The sequence below is a fragment of the Odontesthes bonariensis genome, chromosome 1 (genome assembly GCF_027942865.1).
Source record: "Odontesthes bonariensis isolate fOdoBon6 chromosome 1, fOdoBon6.hap1, whole genome shotgun sequence".
Lineage (NCBI taxonomy): Eukaryota > Metazoa > Chordata > Actinopteri > Atheriniformes > Atherinopsidae > Odontesthes > Odontesthes bonariensis.
In genome coordinates, this window is record NC_134506.1 from 31,944,145 (window position 1) to 31,966,216 (window position 22,072).

The following is a 22,072-nucleotide window of genomic DNA, read 5'->3' on the forward strand; positions in this document are numbered from 1 at the left end:
GACAAAGGTATAGATGTGTGGAGACATTGATGTGCTGAGGGAATGATGTAGTCAGACATTCAGCCACAGGGAGGACTGGTACACAAGCAGGCACTCCATGGGGTACTCATGCTGATGGGCTTCTTTTGGCATGTTCCCCCCTTCCATATGATTGTTTCTGAGTGCTTGGTGTTTTTTTTCAGTGTTTCATTGATCAGGAGGATATAACGAACAGCTTTGAGTATGCTTTTATAGCTAACAGTTAGTGTTTGGGATATTTGTGTGCGCTACTGTGTTTCTATAGCTGTCAGGGTTGATGGCTGAGAATGGCCGCTGTTAAAGGAAGGAGGGACAGGGGAGGCAAAGATCATAGTTTAGGGAGGGATTGGACAGGGATTGATAAGTCGGCCTGAACGTAGTCTGGTCCATTATCACAAATAAGTGGTTTAGGGGAGGGGTGGGTGCGCATAGTATCATATGAATCAGTCACTGTCAGTTAGAAAGCTGACAAACCTGCAAGACGTCCTGCCTGTTTCATCTGGGGCGGCCTCTTTTCAAAAATCTCCTGTCTTGGTCTTTTTATGAAATTGAGAGAAGCAGTTTTTGATTGATGACCATGCAGCTTTGAAAATATGTACTGGAAATGAGAAAGACTTTCATAATCTTAAGGATCATGAAATATTTTCAACTCACAGAAGCCCATGTAATCCTTCATTTCAAGTAAAGACGTGAAAATAGCCTAAATTGACGTAACAATATTTCCACCTGACAGCAGTGTTTATTCTTCAAGCAGGTTTTATATTTACATCCTTCAGACTATTTGCCACTGCTGCATGTGTAGCATAATGTAGCATAGAGGCAGTGTTTTTCCAAGGAATCAGCTGGGAATTAAATAAAGAGGTTTTGAAACTTGGTGTCTTTTGAGCGAGATGAATAAAGAAAAGCAATGGTGACTCACTCTCTCATGCAGCAAACTATTTTTCATTATGTCTCCCTGTGTCATCCATCTAAATATGGGGAAAATACCTGTTTGAGAGCAACAGAGGAGACAGCAGTAAAGGGCAGCTGAAAGATCATGACAACTGGCAGTGTTTTGTGCAAATCCTCCAAGCTCAGTTCTTTAGACATCACTTCAGAGGAAATGATGGAAAAGCACCTGGCATGGCTGTTTTAAGCCTGTAAGGTATATTTATTTAAAAGTCATGCATTAGTATAGATGTGTTGCTTCTGTTTAAGTTAATTAAGTCTAGATTAGGACTACCCAGTGTTTAGAATCAAAAGAAAAACATCATGTAACTCTGGAAAGTATAAATCTTTTCCCATTTCCCTGCAGCCCTACGTAGCTCTGGGCTTGCTTTTGGCCCTAACTAGCTAGATGTGTTGTGAAGCAGGTTTGAGCTTTGTGAAGTCCCTCATGGCACCTCTGTACCATTTCCAATTTTGTGATGCAGCAATCTTGGATTCTGTTTGGTGCACCTCCAATTTCGCTGCCTAATCTTAGCCTCCCTCTCTCTTTGTGCATGCCCATAAATATAAGTTGGTGAATCAGCAGTACACGCCACAGAAATCATTTGCTGTGATTGAGGATTAGACGTAGCAGCAATGGAATCTAACCTGCAATTTCTTTTCCTGAAGCCCCTTGCTGTTCATGAGCAGAAATTCCCCCTACTCGTCCATAAATATCTTTTGTTTTGCACACAAGCAGCAGAATCAGGTGTTGATTGGATTGGATATGAACATATATCTGGTGAAAAGTTGTTTTATGTAGCATGTAAAAGAACCCACTTCTGTTACAGCTGCTCGAGTTAGAACAACATGACAGTCTGAACACAAGGTGGGCTTTTGGGCCGTGTAGTGTAACCTGAATATGATCCAGTTGAGGATCACCATGCAGAAATAGTTGGATCCTTCAGGGTAACAACACCTGATGAGTCTTTCATTGCAGTTGTCACTACAAGTTTTTGTGTAATGCTACTTTACAGCTAGTTTCAGTGCAAAATTTGACTTGGTCCTTGAATCTAATGAAAATATAAATTAGAAACTTAGATTTGCAAAATACATGTTGCATGTGTCTCTTTTAGCTGTAGCTGACCAGACAACTCTGTCGAAGCCAAACGTGGGGCTGCTCTTCACTGGATTAGTGAGGGGGCAAACAGAAAGGGCACATTTATACTCTATTTGGAGAGATGAGGGTTTATATTGAAAAATAAAATCCTCTTCCTGCCTCTCTGAACTGTCTTTCATTTGCTGAAGTACATACTAAAATTCCACTTAATCTGATGTTGGAAGCATAATGTCAAAAAGGTACTCACTTATAAAGATTTATATATTTGCATAGGACCTACTTATATTTCTGCATTTATTTTAGACTCTTAATATCAGCACCGTACCAGATAAAGATGAGCAATGAGCACCAAATTGTGTGTGTGTACAGAGTTCATAACATGTCCATGATTTTTAAAGTCATTTGCATTGTATGATCTCTCTGTTACGGCGCTGGAATGGGATGTTTTCAATATGATGCTACAGATAAAGACTTTGTACCTGAAGGCTTGACCTTTTTCTTTTATGAAGGCAGTGAGTGGTGCAACACTTCTTATGAAGACTCGCGCCCTTTTGAGGAGGACAGTATTTTGACTGCTTTGCTATTAATCAACGGATATCTATTTTTTCTGCATTTAACATGGGAACTATGGGGAAAAAGCAATAAGGAAACTGCAGATATGGTGTGACTTGATGTGTATCCAATGGACATTGCGCCGTCTCACGCAACAGCCACAGACACACAGGTGGTTGGTCGTTTGTGTGGCGGTGAAAGGGTTGAACTGTCAATAAGCACACGTACTGGATGAAATAAAACGGTATAAAATAAACTATAAGGAACACCTGCCTGGAGTGCTTTTTGTTTCTCTGTTGAATATTCTTACAACTGTATGCAACTTGTAAACTCACCTAAATGCAACACAGTGTGATGTACTCACACCCAGTGAGAGCCTTTTCCCTTTTATGTTGCAAGAAATGGCAAATTTGTGAGGTTGTTCCTTTTTTTTTCTTCCCAGCTTGTGATGCACACAAAGAGCAGTCAGGAGACAGGTGAAGCTCCTCAGAATGCTTGAAATGTTGGCAGAGTGTAAAAAGGAGGACAGTCTACGTCTGCCCCTGTGTGCACTCAGCCATCTGCTTCATTAGAATTCCCCCTTGAGGTAACCTTCCCTTCTCCAAGAGGAACTCATTGTAATTGAAGGGCTTTGTTTTAGATTGTCTATTGTAATTACACATTATTCTCCTCCTCTGTTGCTTGCCCACTGCGAGGTGAGGAGCTGGCTTACAGCCACCTGCTTGATGTCTAATGGCCCCAAAAACGCATGCACGAGTGTGGTATAAGTGGGATGCTGTTAACACCCTTCTATACTGTCTCTCTGTGGTTTTGTACTACGAGCCTCGTCAGCGAGGTCATGCTTACATCCTAGTGGTGGAGATGGCAGCCATGGAGGGATGAGCAGCACTAAAGCTTTCCTCTGCAGCATCTGGGATAATCTGTTCTAGTTCTTCTTGGGTCACACTCAACAGTAATTAATCCTACCATTACCCTGCAGGCGTCAGGGTTAAAGCTCTGCATATGTCTCAAGGTTTTTCCTCTTTTTTCCAGACAGCCCCTTTCAACCCCACACTGGAGCTTGAATAGGGCAAAGCATGGCTCGACTTTTACATAAATTAGAAAATTTTAATAGTGACATCTTAGAAGAACATGGAGATTAGGGGTGTACAGTGTTTCTGTCTGCCTGAGGGATAAAATTTGTGTGTGCGGAATTTCGGTCAGATCTGCAGAGCAATCATGGATCAAAAGTAGAGTTGCTGCATGAATTCAGAACATGAAATGTGTTATTACCTGGTTCTCAAAACCTAAATTTCCCCAGTCCCAAGCATATATTGAATTTGTCTTTATATAACACTTTTATCTTCCATATATTCTGACGGTCATTGCGTGTAGATCTGACACTATATTTTTTTGGCAGTCAAGAGCCCGAAGCACTCAGAAACACACACAGTAACTACAGCATATCCGTATTAGTGATTTTCCCCCCTAAAATCCTACCATCAAAGCCTTTTGACATCTGCCAGTTTGTTAGCATATATTGTCCAAATGCCAACTTTGCAATATTTTCTTCTGTCCATGCGCATGCGTGTTGCCCTACACAGGAGAGACTCTGTACTTGTGTGTGTGTCTGCATCTTGTGGGATTAAGTTTATGGGAGCATACGCAGAACGGATAACCACAGGTTGCCAACCTGATTTTCCCACTCACCCCTCTGGTTCAGCCAACCACACTCCCCCCATAAAAAAGCCACAGTCATCTGCTTGCTCCTTTGCTACTCAGCTGAAAAGTGATGATGGTCAGAAAAGGGCCTTATGTCCCCTATTTAGAGGTGAAGGAAAGTGCTGACCAACTGCTGGGTTGGATAGTGTTATAAATTAAAGGCTGTTAAGGTGATAACGCTTTATAAGGTCTGCCACTAAGCTAATGGTGTCCATCATCCAGTGGGGACATGTGAAATGTGATTAGCTCAGTGGTGAATCAGAGTAGGACTTTCTATCATTAACTTCCCAGATGGAAAAAAAATCTGAGATACTTTCCTGCTTTACTTCTCTTTTATATTATTTATATTCAATCCTCTTCTTTTCTGTATTTCTTTCAATTGTATTACATGTCTGGTGGGAATATGTAATTTAATTTGCTAGAATTGTATTTATCTTAAAATTAAGTTGATAGTCGTTTAGGATTTTTTTCTTGTTGTTGCCCTTTTCAAAACTTCCCCTCTCAACTTCTCATGTAGTTCTTATAATTTTTTTCCTGCCGACAGAGATACACAGCGCAACTGCACGCTTTTTCACAAATAATATACAAATTATTCAAAGACCAAACTACTGATTGAGTACCTCCTCCCACACAGCTTCCCTCGCTTTATCCTCAAACTATAACCTAAAAGGAAATGCATCAGATTAGAGTCACTCTTTTCAGCCTTCTCTGTCCTTTTCCAGGTCATCTGATGAGTGTTAATCAAAACTGAGCGAGACAGACTTTGATGTGATGATGTGCTGCCTTGAGCTCTGCCCCCACTGTGACATGTCAACACAAGAACCAGTGGCTGAAGTTGTCACACTGCCATCTGCTAATAGTCTGTCCTAGATGTCTGTTTCAAAGCCCAACCAATCAACCTAAAGTCTCAGAGCCTCTTACGGTCAGCTGCCTAAAATCCATCTTGCAATACTCATAAATATGTTTAAACACTGTTTGTTGAATCTGCGTTTGAGATTGAATTGCAGAGATTAATTCCAAAATGTGATAGCAGCTCTGTCCAAAATAGGACCCCTATTCCTATTCTGCTTAACTGATTGTTGGCATGTCAGTGGAATATTCCAGAGGATTTTTTTGGGTTTTGATTTAAAGTAGAGGGATGTAGAGTGGTGATATTTCAAACGATGAACTACAAGATGATTTTTTTTCCCCCTTCCACAGCAATTTAACAAAAAAAACAAATACATTAGCATGCTATGTAGTTAAATGAATGATGGCTGCATAGTTAAAAAAACAAAAACAAATGAAAATCTGTAAAGAAACCCAGAGGATCTCATTTGAAAGAGAAGAAAATACCATTTTCTTATATTTAGCAATTATAATCCTCCATGACTGGTGATCCCTGCAAAGGCACCCTCCCCCAATTCCCCGCCTCTTGTCCCCCAGTGCGAGCTGATGGGGAGAAAGCCCTCTATTCCTCACATCCTTCCTTCTCCCTGTGGCTCCGCAAACAGTGCAGTGCACCCCTCATTTTACCATTGCTTCTTTTTCACAGGCTGAGGGTGAACTATAGAGAGCAGAGCAAAGTCCACCCACCTCCAGCCTGCAGCCGTTGTTCTCTCTTTATCATATTAGCCCATGCCCTTGAGTATTTTGTTGCCAAACACTGCCTTTGAACTATGGAGGGAAAGCAGACCAGGGTGGCCATACCATAAATAATATAGGCTTAAATTCAGAATGAAGCGACTTGATAGGCTGATCTGGTGGGCTTGTGCTTCGCTTGTAGCCTTAAGAGATATCGGGAAAATCTAAAACAGTCCTTTATCATTTTCTCAATGGTCCAAAAAAAACCAAAAAAAACAACACTAAATGTTGTGTCAAAATGTGCAAGTCAGCCACTATCAAAACATCTTCCACTGTATCTAGAAATATTTAATTACTCTAAGATTTGCCAAAGTCCAGAATGACTGAGATAGTTTAAAATGTCATTTCTTACTGCTTCATCTCACTGGCAAATAAGTGTCTCTGCCACCAGTGGGAGGGAAACAGATTTAGTCATTCATGTTGTGGATTTCAAATGAGACTGGTGCAAACTTAAAGACCTCTTTCTGATAATTCTCCAAAGAGAGGGAAATCCGATTAAGTGTTTACTGTTTCAAAACAAACATCCCTCAGACCCTCCTGACTGACAGAGATTCAACGAAGATGAATTCCTCAGGTAGCCATCTTCAAGACACACACATCAGATTAGTAAACAAAATGTTTTCTCGTCAGCCTGGCCACAGATGGCAAGCACATTGTGAAAGAGTCAAAGCCAGCACTGCAATCACCCTCCTTATGTCAAGTGGCCTTTACTGTTATGTCATTTAACCCAGGAGAGCTGTTACACATAGCAGCGCTGAGTGAAATCAGAATCAGCCATGATTGTTGGACCTCTGTGCAGTGGAATGCTGAAAGCTCCACATAATGATTTTTTTCTCTTATTATATAACATGAAGCTTCCCTTTTGCTGACCACCTCAGGTGCATTAAGAGTTAGAAATAGATCTCACCATAAGCCTTCAAGGACTGCTGAGCAATCAGCAGCACATTCACAAATAGAAGGCTGCACAGGGAAGAGGAAAGAACCCAGAGAGGAAGGAGCAAGGCAGAGAATAATGAGAGGTCGATCCAAAAGGGAGACCTTGAGCAAACTTAATTAAGTTTAACACAACGGCTACACAGTGTAAATTATAGAATACCTATGTATTGATTGACACCCTCTATTGGTCAGGTCTGATCTTCTTTTACTGCACTTTGCAATAGGCGTATTGGAATTATTTCTACACTTTTGCCAATGGTGTAGTTCATTCTCTCCTCCTGTCTGTCAGCCCTGCCCCTGAAAAGTTTAACCATTTATGTCAGTTTCTGGTTTCTTTCCAAAGCTGTTGCTAAAGTAGAAACATTTTCTGACAAAAATGACCTGGTTAGGGTTTGAACACGATTTTGGTTTGGGTTTTCACAAGCACTTCTACTTACTATTGTTATTATTATTATTCGGTCACTTGGGGGCAGTAGAAACAAGTCATGTTGGCAGGTTATGCCAAGCTTTTTTTAACTGATTTTATTTACTAAACAGTGTATATATCTTTTTATATTTGCAAAGAGAGATTGACAGACTGATAGATGTATTGTATATATCACCAGATATTTTTTGTTTGTAAAAAATAGCAGTCCTCAACTACAAAAGCACTACCAGCCAACTAAGAAGCACGTTTCACTGATTCTTTGAGAATTTAGAAAAATGTCTTTACATAACATAAAGGCAGCAAATGCTACTTGAGTAAAAGAGGTCTCACTTTCATTTGGAGAAATTGATCCTTCTGAGTTTTTGCACCTTTGATGATTCCTCTTTAGTTTCGAAGGGCATTGTGTTTATTTGCAAACTCTCCAAGCATTATGTAGCACATTGTTGTTTGTATGAGTTTGTAACCACAAAGCTCATCGCAGTGGAACCAACAGACTCTTACAGAAATTCTGACATGCTCAAAAACCAAACTGAGAAAATAACAACAAGAAGAAGGAGTGGTGGAAAGAAACTGTATTGTATTTGAGAACCAGTATGTGTTTGCTATTTTGCACCTCTTTGTGTACAATAGTGAGATGGGGGAAAGGTGAAGAAGAGAAGCCTGAGCATAGATTGTGCAGGAAAGGGCAGGAGGATGTGAGAGACCACGATGAGTGTACCGTGCGTGTGTCTTACAGACAGAGAAGCAAAAAGAAACAGTGTTTTCTAATATCACTTCTTCTTATTAACCAAAACCAAAGAGGGCAGTTAAACTTTGATAATATCTTGTTTTTCAGACATACTGTTGAATAATAAAGTATTTTTCTATTCTATTTCTATTCTTTAATAGCCACAGTGTCCTCTCCATGGATCATTCTCTGGCCTGTTGGACGTCTAGCCTCTAGTTTTACAGTAAAGCTTCATAGACATGTAACCCAGTTATGGCAACAGTGAGAGGAATTTTGTTGCTGGGAGGGGGAGAAACCACCCGAAATGACTGAGAGTTATTCTATTGTGAGATCAACTTGAAGGTAATTTTGTGCCTTAAACTATACATGTTGTAAAGATAATGGTCTGGAGATAATTATAATACTTTGAAAGAAACCTGCTCACAGGGCATAATTAGCTGTTGCTGTATCTTCAGTGATCTAGTCATAGGTCTGGATTCTGTGAGGGCGCTGAAAATTGTTTTAGAATCTGTGACAGCTGACAAATTTGAAGGGAAATAGCATGTTTCTAATTTTCTGTAGAAAAAAAAATTGAGTTGCAGGCATGCTGAGTCTCTTCATTATACCATGTCTGCATTGCCAGGGGCTGCAAATGAGCTGCACAAATTTTCTAGATTTATGTCTGTCTGTAGCTGAGCTGTGACTGGATCATTAGTGTCCAGTCTGGGGTCAGTTTTCTGCAAAACACTAGCAACATGGTTTGGATGATTTGGTTCTTCAAACCAATTAAAAATCCGCATTTTACTCATTGAAAAAGCTACAACATGTTAACATTATTATATATTTAGCAAGCCTAGCAAACTTACATCGTACATCACACAAAAGGGGAGTAATTGTGCACATTATTTAGTCATAGTTCTTTAATTATGAAACATACCACATTTTGATGGTATGGCCTCATATTGGTACGATTGTCAATCAAAGCTAAGGTCACAGAAAAATATGTCACTTACAGATGTAAATTACACATACATTCACCATTAAATTAGCTTTACATTAAAATAGTGAACAACTATATAAGAAATCTGTATTCAAACAATAAGATTATGAGATTTTTGATGAGATGCATATCAGGTTTTCCATTCTTACAAGAAGTGTTTACATGACCAGATTTACTTGTCACCTTTTTATCCTCGATTAAGTAAACTGAGTTTATGAGTTAGAAAAAAATGCAGTCCCAGCTGACTGTCTAATGTTTTTTGTTTTCTTAACAGTATCAATCTTGCGAAAAGAATTGTGTTTCCACCATGTCATAATGTCTTACATTTATTTCTTCCAGGGTTCATCGTTTTAAACCTGTTGCATTTTAGAAAATCTGTGCTTGCTTTTTGAGACAGTATGACTAACTGGCTGTGTCCAATCATAGTGTGGAGAGGCCACAGTGAAATGCCTTAAACTGCACAGATGGAGTCACAGAGTATATTTAATAATTCTAACATAAGACAGAGTTTGCCCTCAAAGAGATCCCAGCAATGTGAAGTCCACCTCCTAATTCCCTGCCAAAATCTCAGCTGGAAAAATGAGCGAGCTGGTTTTCTGCTTTTGGGTGTTAAAAAAAACCCCAAAAAACCGAAACACCAATACGGATCCTGTGCTGTCTACTCCTCTGTCCCTTTCTCCGTCTCCCCCACTGACACTCCTTCCCCTCACCTCTCCCGAAAGCCTTAAATCACTCTGGCTGTGTACAAGCATACAGTTGATAAATCTAACTGTCAGCAGGGAATTGCATTACCAAGGTGTGTTTGTGTGTGCGTGTGTGTGTGAAAGAAGGCCAGAGATGCCTGTGTGTCCAGGAAAAAGCACCGTATGTTATACTGACAGTATCCTGGAGTGATAACTCCTTTCAGCATTTTGCAGTTATTTTTAAACCTCACACAGATGTTAAAGCATCTATTTTACAGTATTTTATACAGTAATGTGAAACAAATGTCTATTGTTCGTTGGAAAACTGTATAAAAGGAGCAAAGATCCAAAATGCTGGGGACATTTTTAGTTATCACGAGGCACAATCATGATGAGGCGTCAAAGCCAAAGTTGTATTTAGGTTTGGATGTTCTGTGCCATGTCACGGCTGAGAGGCTGGGTCACATAAATTGATATGCAGGTGCACAGAAGCACAGGGTTTCCTGCAGCAAGCAGGCAGCTCTCTTGTCAGAGGTGTATCGAGGCGTGACATGTAAAGACACACACAGACGGGCACGAACACACACACACAGAGACGCACGCACACATGCTTAGACATCTCCCCTTTCAGCAGCCATCCACTGCAGGACAGCCAATGAAAATATCAGAAGCTCTATCAGGCAATTAAACAGGGAGACGCAGCAGAGTGTGTTGGCTGCTTAATGGCTTCAGCCTCCCCACAGAGAAGTCAGTGTGATTGGCTAACAGGGGGGATACAGACCACTGATGGAGTGGGAAATCAAAAGGAGGGGGTAGTAGCTACACCAGTCACAGTGAACAGTTTTTTCTGGCTTGTTCTGGAAGATTTACTGTGTACTCTGTGTACGATAAGGAGCTTAATAATTTATTTGATCAGATTCAACCACTAAACACTTTCTATGAAGTTCATTTATACAATATATTATAAGACACTATAATTAGAATGATGCATGAGACAAGAAAATTGGGGTATGTAAAGTATTACATGTAGCAGATGTACATGGAGTTTGGCAATTATAATGCAAAGTAAAAGCATTTTACATTTAAGCCCAGTAATAAGTTGTCACATATGATAATAAACAGTAACAAGGGGTTTAAGAAAGCCTTATAAATTCATAAAAATAATTCTTGAATGTGCTTGTAATGCCACACAATTTGGAAATTCTCCATCATAAGTTGTTGATAACCTGTAATGCAAAAGAAAAACTGATAATTGGTGCCTTTATACACTGCCTGTCCAAAAAGAAAGTCACCTCCTTAATTTAACAAAGCAAATAGGTAAGAGCCTCCCATTGGATAATTACTGCATGGATGATGATGGTTCAGCTAACAACAAATGATGAAAAACTAACTGATGCAGTGAATACCGTAGCTTCTCATTTCTTAAGCAACAATATTGGGAAGACACATCCTGTGGTCATGGAAAAGATGTTAATTTGTTTCAGAAGGGTTGAATTATTAGCATGCATCAAGCAAAGAAAACATCGAAGGAGATTGCTGAAACTATTAAAATTGGGTTAAGAACTGTCCAACACATTATTAAAAACTGAAAGGATAGTGGGGACCCATCATCGTAAAAAAACAGTTGAATTCACAGCTATATTTAATAGTGAACATAGAGCATTTTCACACGCACAATGCAAAGGGAACTCAAAGGATTGGGATTGCATGTATAGCCTCAAGAAAACCACTCATCAGTGAGGCTAATCTGAAAAAAAGGCTTCAATTTGCTAGGGAGCATGAAGATTGGACTCTGGAGCAATGGAAGAAGGTCATGTGGTCTGATGAGTCCAGATTTACCCTGTTCCAGAGTGATGGGCACATCAGGGTATGAAGAGAGGCGGATGAAGTGATGCACCCATCATGCCTAGTGCCTACTGTACAAGCCTGTGGGGTCAGTGCTGTGATCTGGGGTTACTGCAGTTGGTCAGGTCTAGGTTCAGCAACATTAAGTGCCCAAACAATGAGGTCAGCTGACTACTTGAATATACTGAATAACTAGGTCATTCTATCAATGGATTTTTTCCTCCCTGAAGGCACCCGCATATTCCAAGATGACAATGCCAGAATTCATTAGGCTCAAATTGTGAAAGAGTGGTTAAGGGAACATTGACATAATTTTCACACAGAGCCCAGACCGCAACCCCATTGAGAATCTTTGGGATGTGCGGAAGAGGACTTGGCAGAGCGGTCCAACTCTCCCATCATCACTGCAAGAGCTTGGAAATTAATGCAACTCTGGATGAAAATAAATGTTGTGACATTGTAGAAACTTGTAGAATGCGTACCGTAATCAAAGCTAAAGGCTTTGGCACTCTAATGTTCCAACAAAACAGAGTATGTGACTTTTTTTTTTGGACGGGCAGTGTATGTTTATTATATCACCCATGGGCTTTTGTGAAGGAGCTACAGCTTCAGTCTATTGATTTTTAATCTATAAAACCCAAATAAATTTAAAGTAATCTGAAAGACTTCATAAATCAGTTATTTCAAACTCATTTATTTCCATAGTTTATCTGCAGTCAATAAAGTGAATATATTTTATTTATCATGGGTATGGCTGATTGGACTTCTACAATATCTCCTGTTTAAATACCATCATCTATGTCCCATATTTCCACTTTGTGTTGCAATCACTACCAAACGTGGTTTTACCCTGACAAACAAGTCGCAATCTGAGGACACAGGGACTATGACCCTGGGAGCATTCCCTGTGCATGGAAACATCACAACCCTGAATGTGAGCCTGCCAGCAGACGTGTAGATCATCATAGAGGTGATGGATCTGCACTCCGTAATGGACATTCCTGGAACCCAAATGGGCATTATCAGCAGGCTGATAGAGGGTGGTATCAGCTCCATGCCTTGGCCTCTGCCATGACTACCACTCTCACCTCAGCTGGGGTTCTGTGATGGACTCCATATGGCCTCGCACAATCTCAATAATACAAGGTGGCACCACCCTGGACTTGGGCAGGGACAGGACTTCATGTCAGTTTTTTGTTTATGTGTGATATTGTGAGAGAGTGAATGAGACAGATACAATAAGGGACAAAAAATAAATTTTGTGAGAGTGTGTCTCATGTTCCCTCGGTTCAGGCTGCAGGCTGTTAATGGAGACATAGCACCATCTCTGTTAGAGCAACAGTACTGATGACTCAAACAAATATAAGCATTTACCATAATGGAAAAACCCTCATTCAGATATTCAAACATGAAACATCAGTCAGCAACTGGAGTGAACAAATAATGTAAAAATACAGTTAAGCTCACACAAAGTATTCCTGTTTTAATTTTACCATGTACCCCATATCATGAACAAATTCAATTTGTGACAAAATGAAACAGTCAACATTTTTGTGAGTTATGATGAAAACGTGAATACATTTTCCACAGTTTTCAGAACGCTGACTGAAACAAATCAAAGAAGACAAGAAATGTGATTTCCAAGCCAATAACTTGGGCAATGTTCGTTAACCTTGACTTCCACATTTTCATTCATTTCCCAAAAAGGAATCTTTCCACCTATGTCTTAGAATGTATATAAGACTGAGGAGATCCTGGTTTATACACACACCATCTATGGGCCTACATCAGAAATACAGCATAGAAAAGAGGCTGGGAGGACATCTTTTGAAGGTAGTTTATACTGTGCCATTAATTAGCACAGTACAGCACTACAATTCAATTCAATGCATACAACATCGGACAATATTGCCCCTCTGAAAAAGAAGTTACTTGGTCAGAAGAGGCTTGCTTCTTTGTTTAATTCACAGCTGAGTGCCTTTAGGCAGACCACATGGAAGTTGGAAAGAAAATGGCTTTCCACTAACTTAAAGGGATCCCAATTAGTCTGTAAACATAGTTTAATAACATATTAGAAAGCACTTCTAAGTGCTTTCAAAGCTAGAACTGCTTACTATTCATCACTGATAGCCCTAGGTCTGTTTAGTCATGCATTCTTTGAACTCTCAGTAGTGATGACTTCATGAGCTTCTTCACCAATAAAATTGTTTCTATCAGAGAGGAAAATCATGGATTCCTTCACACTATAGTCACTGATGTATCATCAAGTATAGTAGTAAAGTATCTTTGGAACCTTATTTTTATTTATACTGTTTCTGTCCAGTAGAACTCTCCGCGCTAACAACAACAATAGTTACTTCTAAACCATAAACTCCCAATCCGACTGTTCAAAGAGTTTTTCTTCACTTCACTTTGCTCTCAGACCGAAGGCTATTTTGTGGTTCCTAAAGTTTCTAAAAGTAGAATCGGCTTAAAACTTTCCTGTTTGATCAAATTTATAGTTAGGGATTGCTTACGTGACCCTGAAACATCCCATAGTTATGCCACGATAAGCATAGAACGCTGGGGGACCTCCAATGATGCACCTTCGCCTTTCCTCACTATGCTTTCTTTCCTCTCCATGTAAATTTGACATTATTGTCTTGGTGTCATGGTGCTTGTTGTCCCCTCTTTCCTGTCCTCTCAAACCCTAGCTAATCGAGGGCGATCGATGCGCCCTTTCTGAGTCTAGTTCTGTCAGAGGTTTCTCCCTGTTAATAGAGAGTTTTTTTTCTTTCCACCGTTGCCCGTGCATGCTCAGGACGGGAGATTGAATCAAAGAGAAGTTTCAGTGCAGTCTGTTGGTCTTGTTAAGTAGGAAACTTCTTTTTTAATTGACTTTGTATATATTGGACTTATTTTAACTAATTGGAATTGATTGGATTGTGATTGTATGACAATGAATTGGATTGCAATTGGCTTGAATTAGGCTGCATCTTTTAAGTGCCTTGAGATGACATTTGTTGTGATATGGCGCTATATAAATAAGACTGAATTGAATTGAATTGACAGTTAAAGATTCAGCCCAAGAGATGACTAAGCATGTGGGACTACATGCACATGAAAAAAAGAAATGAGAATGTGTCATGATGGAAAAAAGAATCTTAATTTAAGACTGTCTGTGTCTACATTCTGCTCTCCTCCCCACTAACACTAACATCCATAGGACAAGCCACTAAGTGAGCTCTGGTCCTGCCTGCTCTTCCTCCACAGTTCAGTCTCCCAGTGTGTGTGTGTGCTGCAGGCAAAGATATGACTCTCAAAGGGCCAACATAATGCTGCTCAAAGGCTCCCATTTCTGCTTGCCTCTATCACAGTTTTTGTGATGGAGGAAAAAAACTCACCCACACATCAAAACATGTAGCATTGACAAAATGACTTATTGCTCCTCGCTGAACATTCCCTCTCCCTCCTTGGCTTCATCAAAACCTCTCAAAATGGCTGGCACCTCCTTGCGCTAGTCTAGCCTGTCACCCTTCCTCTGCAGTGACCTTGAGGCAGAGATGAAGGCGGGATGGTGCTCCCATAACTGCTGCAATACAGTTTCTCTCCCTGCAAGACAAACATACACAGTCCCAAAATGGCTCTCGCTTACACTGACAGCTGGAGGAGGGGGAAAACACCCTCTGCATATCTACATCAATCAAAATAGGATTAGGATGCCTCTCTCTGGTCCTTTTTATTTCTTGTTAAGTTAAAGTTGCTGATGAAATACAGAGCTGTTACATTGTAACTGGGATTGGAAAGCCACATTGCTTCTTTCGCTGTCATAATTTGCTTATTTCTAGAGTCAATTATCACTGTTCTTTTCAAGTAATAAGAAATCCTTAGAGGAAAAAAAAACATTTTTTTCTACAAGTTTTGACAGTTTGAGTGGTAATCCTCATTTTTCTTATATAAAAAAAAATTGCAGGTATTAGAAGGTGCAGTAACAAAATTTTATTTTACTAGAAGTACACAGTCATCGCCAATGACAAGAAGTGTTTCTGGCAGCAAGATACTCAAATTAAATGACGTGACAATGTGTGAAACAAAACTGTCTGCTGTGATCAGCCACCTCCACAAGCAAAATGATGTACCCCCCTGTGAGGGAACCTATGACCAGTCGCTTGACCCATCAAACGTCATTCTTTCATGTCATGGTGGAGTAAGGACGCATACAAGCAATGATGCATGAATTCTTAATCAAATAAAAACAGGGAGAAGTGATAGGAGTGGAAGGCAATCGTCCTGGCCATGCTGAATTAATGAGGCACTTTCTTCCTTCCGCATGCCAGATTTCTGAACGATATGGTTCATCAGCCATCTTTACCGTGCACCTCTATCCCAGATGAGGCTCAAAAGCCAGATCTTCCCACTATGTCGTGCACCTCTAAAGCACTCTTTGATAAAAACTAAAAGTTGGATAAGTTATAGCTCCTCATTTTCATTTCCTATTAATGGCTCAGTTGAAGGTGAGATCAGGAGGTCCCAGAGCAGCGTGGTGGGACCCCTTCCAAAGTTTTGTCCAGAACTGCCCTCTCGGACCACTTGAGCCTCTGCTTTTTATGTCTGTCTGCTGAATGCCGAGTCAGGCAGCACGGAACCAATCCCTTGCTTCACACCAATTCGACATCTAGTTCCACTTGCCCAGTTAGGTTACACCTCTTCTCCTCACACCCTCAATCCCCCCCCGCCAGTGGTGATGTTGGTGAACAGGACTGCCAAAAAAACTCTGTGTCACATTTAACTCAAAAAAGTAAAAAAATTACTCAAGGAAGAGTTGGGCATTCCCATGGCAACCAGGTCCTGTGGTATAGGCAGCATCAAGCCAAGCCCAATGCCATTTGCATACAAATTGCCCAGCTGGTACCTTGTTGTTATGACAACGGCACACAGCTCCCAGAATTCATTTGGAAGTGAAATACAAAAGGAGAACAGGCACAGACGAGCAGTGTCATTGACAAAATTCCATCTTCTTCAATGAAAATGTTGCTGACACCATGTTCACTTATAAATCCAGTCACTATACAGTAGCTCTAGCACATATACATGTGCATACACTCAAAACTAGAATATATGTAAAACTGTCATTGTCAGTGCAAACCTATTCTTGGCACAGTTTAAAACATTTGGGAAATGACTGTCGGGCTCTCCTGTCGGGGCACTCCTATTTGCTTTTGTTTTTACAACTAATAACAACTTTATATTTTCGATACTTTTCATCACTCCATTTTCCCTCCTCTTAGTTCACCTTATTTTGGAAACCTATGTGTAATTACTTGCACTGAACCATGCCAAATCCTCATGAGAGAGAAAGTTAACTCTGCTGACAACACAGTGTCCTCTACTGGTAGAGTGCGGCAAAAAGTTTACACAACTGTCTGTCTGGCTAAACAAATAATATTTAGCTCAAGGGCAAGTGAACTAATGCTTTTTCATAGTCATCCTGGCTTAGCTTAGTGGTTAGTCAAATTGCCCTGAGTTGGGCTTCATGAGCATTCTGTAAACCAGCATATATATTTATTCCGGCAACCCCCACAAGATTTCAGTTTAATAATTTGCCTCTGTGCGGCTGTCAAATCATTGCGGGCTAATCAGTTTCTGGCCCACAGGGAAACAAGGCAAATCAGCCACTGGTTCCAATACTTGACCTGAGCTAATCTGTAGGCAAGGTGAACCCTCACCCCTGGTCTGCACATGCTTAACTGTGCACTTTTTTCCTCTCAGCATGTTAATGATGGGCAAGAGCCCCAATGATCATCCTGTTACAGATTGTTAGAGACAACTGGTGCAAACTACCTCAGCCTGGATTGAAAGGTCTGTATCAGCAACAACACAAAAACTCAGCAATGTGTGTGTGTGTGTGTGTGTGTGTGTGTGTGTGTGTGTGTGTGTGTGTGTGTGTGTGTGTGTGTGTGTGTTACAACCTCTACCTCAGGGTGGGAGCAGAAGGAAGGTGACACATTGTGCCTCTCCGGCATATAAATGGAGCCTTCCAGCCGCTGGCTCTAAAGCATGACAGTATCGTAAGTTTCTTCCCCCTGAATGTGTAACCCTTCTCAAGGTCATAACTTGCCTGTAGCTCAGTTCTTTACCAAAGCAGCATCCCTCTCATTTGTAACTTGCCATCCAATTCAACATGGCAACTCGATGGGGACTCTGTGGAGCGGGGAAGATCAGCCATGACTTCAGCGTTGCCATGAAAACTCTGCCCTCTGAAGATCATCAGGTACTCGACACGAACAAGCTCACTACATTGTCAGTGTCATTGTCACTTACGATGTCTCCTTTTTTTCTGAGCCAAGCTCCTGTGTGTGTGTGTTTTTTTTTTTTCTCTTATGGTAAAGATTGCAGCCATTGGATCAAGGAGCTTGGAGCGAGCCAAAGATTTTGCCAAAAAACACGGAATTCCTAAGGTTTATGGCAGCTATGAGGAGCTGGCCAGTGACCCAGACATTGGTGAGTTAAGATCTAAGAGCGACCTGGTGATACAGGCAGATGTAATGGTGTTTTTGTATGACTGTTTTAAACACCTGTATCTTCACAGACATTGTGTACCTGGGGGTCCTGCACACAGAGCACTGGCGAGTAGGTTTGCTGTTCCTGAAGGCTGGAAAGAATGTGCTTTGTGAGAAACCCTTTGCTATGAACTCCAGACAGGTGAAAGACCTTGTCGCGACAGCCAAGAAAAACAATGTTTTCCTGATGGAGGTAAGATAGACCTTTGCCTGGGGCCCACTTGCTTACAGTAGGGTTATTGCAGTGGCACTTTTTGTGCGACCCCCAAAATGAAATATTGAAGGTGTACTGTGTTATAAATACTGGAAGATAATGATATTAACACACATAAATATTCCCTTATGTTCCAGTGAAAGTAGTTGTTGGATATTTTGGGCTTAGTTTCATTTGGTTTAGTTAGTTGAAAGTACCATTCTACTACGCTTGTATCACACCCTTTCAACACTGACATACATAGATATTTGACATGTTGGAGGTGTACACAACATGGTTGAAGGCACTGTTTCCCACATGACTCAGACCTCTTCATTTTGGTTCAAATGTTGTCCCATTCCATTTCTGTGCACCAGTGCACTTAAAAGTGCGTTAAAACTTCATGACCCCTTCGTATTGTCAGGTGGTGATGGTTTTATCTCCTCACAGGAGCCGCTGGTCAACCTGAACTTATGTAATTTATTGAGTTAAGTCAGATCTGAACTAATGTGTAAAAACACTAAACTAAGAGTGTAAAACAAATTAACCATTCCAGACAATGGTAAACCAACACCTCATGTGTTCAGGAATGTAAAATTTCTTTCTTTCAAGGAAATTAGTGGGATAACAATTCTCTTTTGGAAAGCCTGATAGCTCAGACAATTAAACCTTTTTTAATCATAATTTTTGCATTTATTTTGATACCTTTTTTTCCCAAATATTGTCAGGTTAGGTTATAAGTGCTATATAAACCTTCAACATGCTATTGACCTTGTGATTTAATTAAAACAAAGTGAGACAACATTTTGGTCTGAGCTGATGGTGATGTACTGTGATACATATACACAACATATCTGAATAAACCAATCTTCACTCCACACAAATAGGCCGAATTGGAACTCCTGTTTTCACTTTGCGAGAGACGATTGCTCCGCTGGTAGTTTAGAGTGATGAGTGATAGATCCTTCAGTTGCAATACTGAGGTCTCGCTCGTTTGTACCTACATAACGGAAGACTTGCACCAATATGTCATTGTTTATTTTGCCTAAAGAATGAAGAATTCAGAGTCCAGCACACCAAAAGAACCTTTGGTATGCTGGACTCATTGTGCACGTCTGCCACAGTATCACAGAAGTCGAGAGCTGTGTTAATAAACTGCTGCTCAGGTAAAACTTCTGTATAAATTGCTTGTGTTGTAGTGGTGCATGGTTGTCTGCTCTGCCTCTCCTAGGCCATCTGGTCCCGCTGTTTTCCCGTGCATGCTGAGGTGCGCAGGCTGCTGACGGAGCAGACAGTAGGGGAGGTGAAGCTAGTGAAGGCCTACTTTGGCTCCCCTCAGCTCCATATCCCTCGCTCGGTGGAGAAAGAGCTCGGTGGAGGAGCTCTGCTAGACATTGGAGTGTACTGCCTGCAGTTTGTGCTTATGGTGTTTGACGGCGAGAGGCCAGAGTCCATCCAGGCCACAGGGGTGCTGCTTGACTCAGGTATGATTCAGCACACAGCCGCAGACGTGCAGCAAACGTGAGATGTAGATCAGTATCATTAACCACACAGTATGAATAAGTAATCACAAACTGGGCCTCACAACAGAAGGAGAGAAACTTTCACAGAAAATTGCTTGTAAATGAACTAAAATGTAAAACCTTCAGGCAGAATATCTCTGAACTGAAAATCCAAGACTTATTATTAAAATGTCACACTAATCCAAATCCCCCTCAGAGAATACAGTAATACATTATAACTGGTAGGAGAATATGTAACTGCATGCCTCACAGAAAGATATCCTGCAAAGTAACTGTCACACCATACATAAGATGAGCATTTCCCTGCCTTCATGTCAACTTATCTAGAAAATAAAATTTCTCTTAAACACAAAGAATACAACTAAGGGTAAATAAAGTGAAATGGAATAACTGCAGTGATCCCAGATAGCATGTTCGATAATTCAGTCATTTGATTATTTGCTGCTGACCAGGTTTAACAGTGATTTGATATTTTACATGTTTGGCAGGAGTGGATGAATCAGTGGTTGTGGTTATGAAATTCTCCAGGAAGAGGATGGCCTTTTGTACCTTCTCAATCGCTGCTCGACTTCCAAATGATGCTGTGATTGCCGGCACCAAAGGCTCCATTCAAGTATGCTGATCTGTACAGTAACAATGCTGTACAGTAACATTACACCTATTTGAAAAATAATGGACACACAAAGACTAAATCAGTTATAATAACATTTACATCTAAAAAAACTGAAGTATTTAGACAAAGAAATATATTGAAAATGACTGTTGATTCAAGTATAGGGATGGGATTTGCATAGAAATGTGCCCTGTTTTCACCCTTTCAGGTTCTTGGCCCCATGCACTGCCCCACCACATTGGTGGTGAATGGGAGAGAAACCGAGTACCCTCTGCCTGAACCGTGTCTCCCTCTAAATTTCACCAACAGCACTGGGCTTCGCTACGAGGCAGAGGAAGTGAGGCAGTGCCTCCTTAAAGGTAGGTGACAATAAAAGCAAAGTTGTGCATTTGTCTTCAAATTGAAAAGGAAAACACTGCAATTCAATGAAACAGTTGCATTCTTGGGGCTTCTGATGAAATTTAATTTGAATAGTTATGTACAAATGCATCCACCCAGTCAGAGATATTGCTGCTCTCAGCACTTGGAGTGTCCTCCATAATGTGTATTATTACAGGCTTGTTGTTTTTGCTTCTTATATGCATTTGCATAATCTTTTCATTCTTGCTTTACTGCACTGTACGCCTCATTATGAATATGTGCAAAATTTAAATGTGGTTTTGCAAAGACGTTGTCCCTCAGTCTGATTATTTTCCTGCTTAACTCCTCTGCCACTGCAGGACTTAAGGAGAGCCCACGGATGCCTCTGGCTGACTCTGTCTTACTGACCGAAATCATGGATGAAATTAGGATACAGGTGGGAGTTGTCTTCAGCCAAGACAGCCAGTGACATCACTCCAAAGCTTTTTCACTTGACCTATCGTAAACCTACTCACATGGAAAAGAGGAAGCTGCTTATCGGAAAGGCTTTGGTTTGCTGGAATTAGCAGATCTAGCACAGCACTGTGGGACAAAGCCTGAGCAGAAGCAGTAGCTATTAATGGAGCAAATTGTGACTGGGATTTTCCATACAATTAACAATCAGTAGATAATCAGTAAATGTAAATTGTGTGTGTTTCATTTTGACATTTAGCGTTCCATGTATTTTTTTTTTTTGCATCTAGATAGACTCTTAATTGCTGTTCTCCCACTGTATTGTATATGAGAGACACTGCCTGATTTAGCATTACACAGATTGAAGAAATCAGGTATAAATATGTCCCAATATATATAAATCCCGATAAATCCCGAAAGCAACTGCATTGTGTGTCTCCATCCTGTAATGAAGTCCTGGACCTTTAAAGACAAACCCAACTGTCACTGTAAAGTGGGTGATTGATGAATCCAGTAAAGGACTGACTGTCGAAGCCATGTTTCATTTCAAATAGCACGACTGGATAGAAGAGGAGACTCCAAGTGGCACATTGGAATGGAAGTGTTCTGTCATGTCTGACCCTTGCTGTGGTGTACAAATAGATTCAAACATAGGTTGCAGTGTCTGCTTTTCAAGGTTAGGACAGGAAAAGGCTTCTATGAGTCAGCAAAGAACATGGCTCATTTAATACTCTCATTTAAAATGCTCTCAACCTTTTGAGCTCAAGAATTTCATTGATACATCCCTTGAATGCAAAGTGGAACATCTAAATCGAATAATGTAATTTTGCCCTCTTGATGTTGCTTGATTAGTGAGGAATTCATATTTTGTTTA

At 40.5% G+C, this 22,072-nt stretch overlaps 1 protein-coding gene across 1 annotated transcript; it reads left to right on the plus strand.

Annotated features, from left to right (window-relative positions):
- The first annotated feature begins 17,677 nt into the window (after nucleotides 1-17,677).
- Nucleotides 17,678-21,214, plus strand: LOC142385364 (trans-1,2-dihydrobenzene-1,2-diol dehydrogenase-like). Its single transcript, XM_075471839.1, has 7 exons — nucleotides 17,678-17,767; nucleotides 17,886-17,997; nucleotides 18,086-18,249; nucleotides 19,481-19,733; nucleotides 20,261-20,385; nucleotides 20,594-20,744; nucleotides 21,105-21,214. Exons 1-7 carry the CDS (start codon nucleotides 17,678-17,680, stop codon nucleotides 21,212-21,214), a joined length of 1,005 nt encoding a protein of 334 aa, XP_075327954.1.
- Nucleotides 21,215-22,072: the final 858 nt, after the last annotated feature.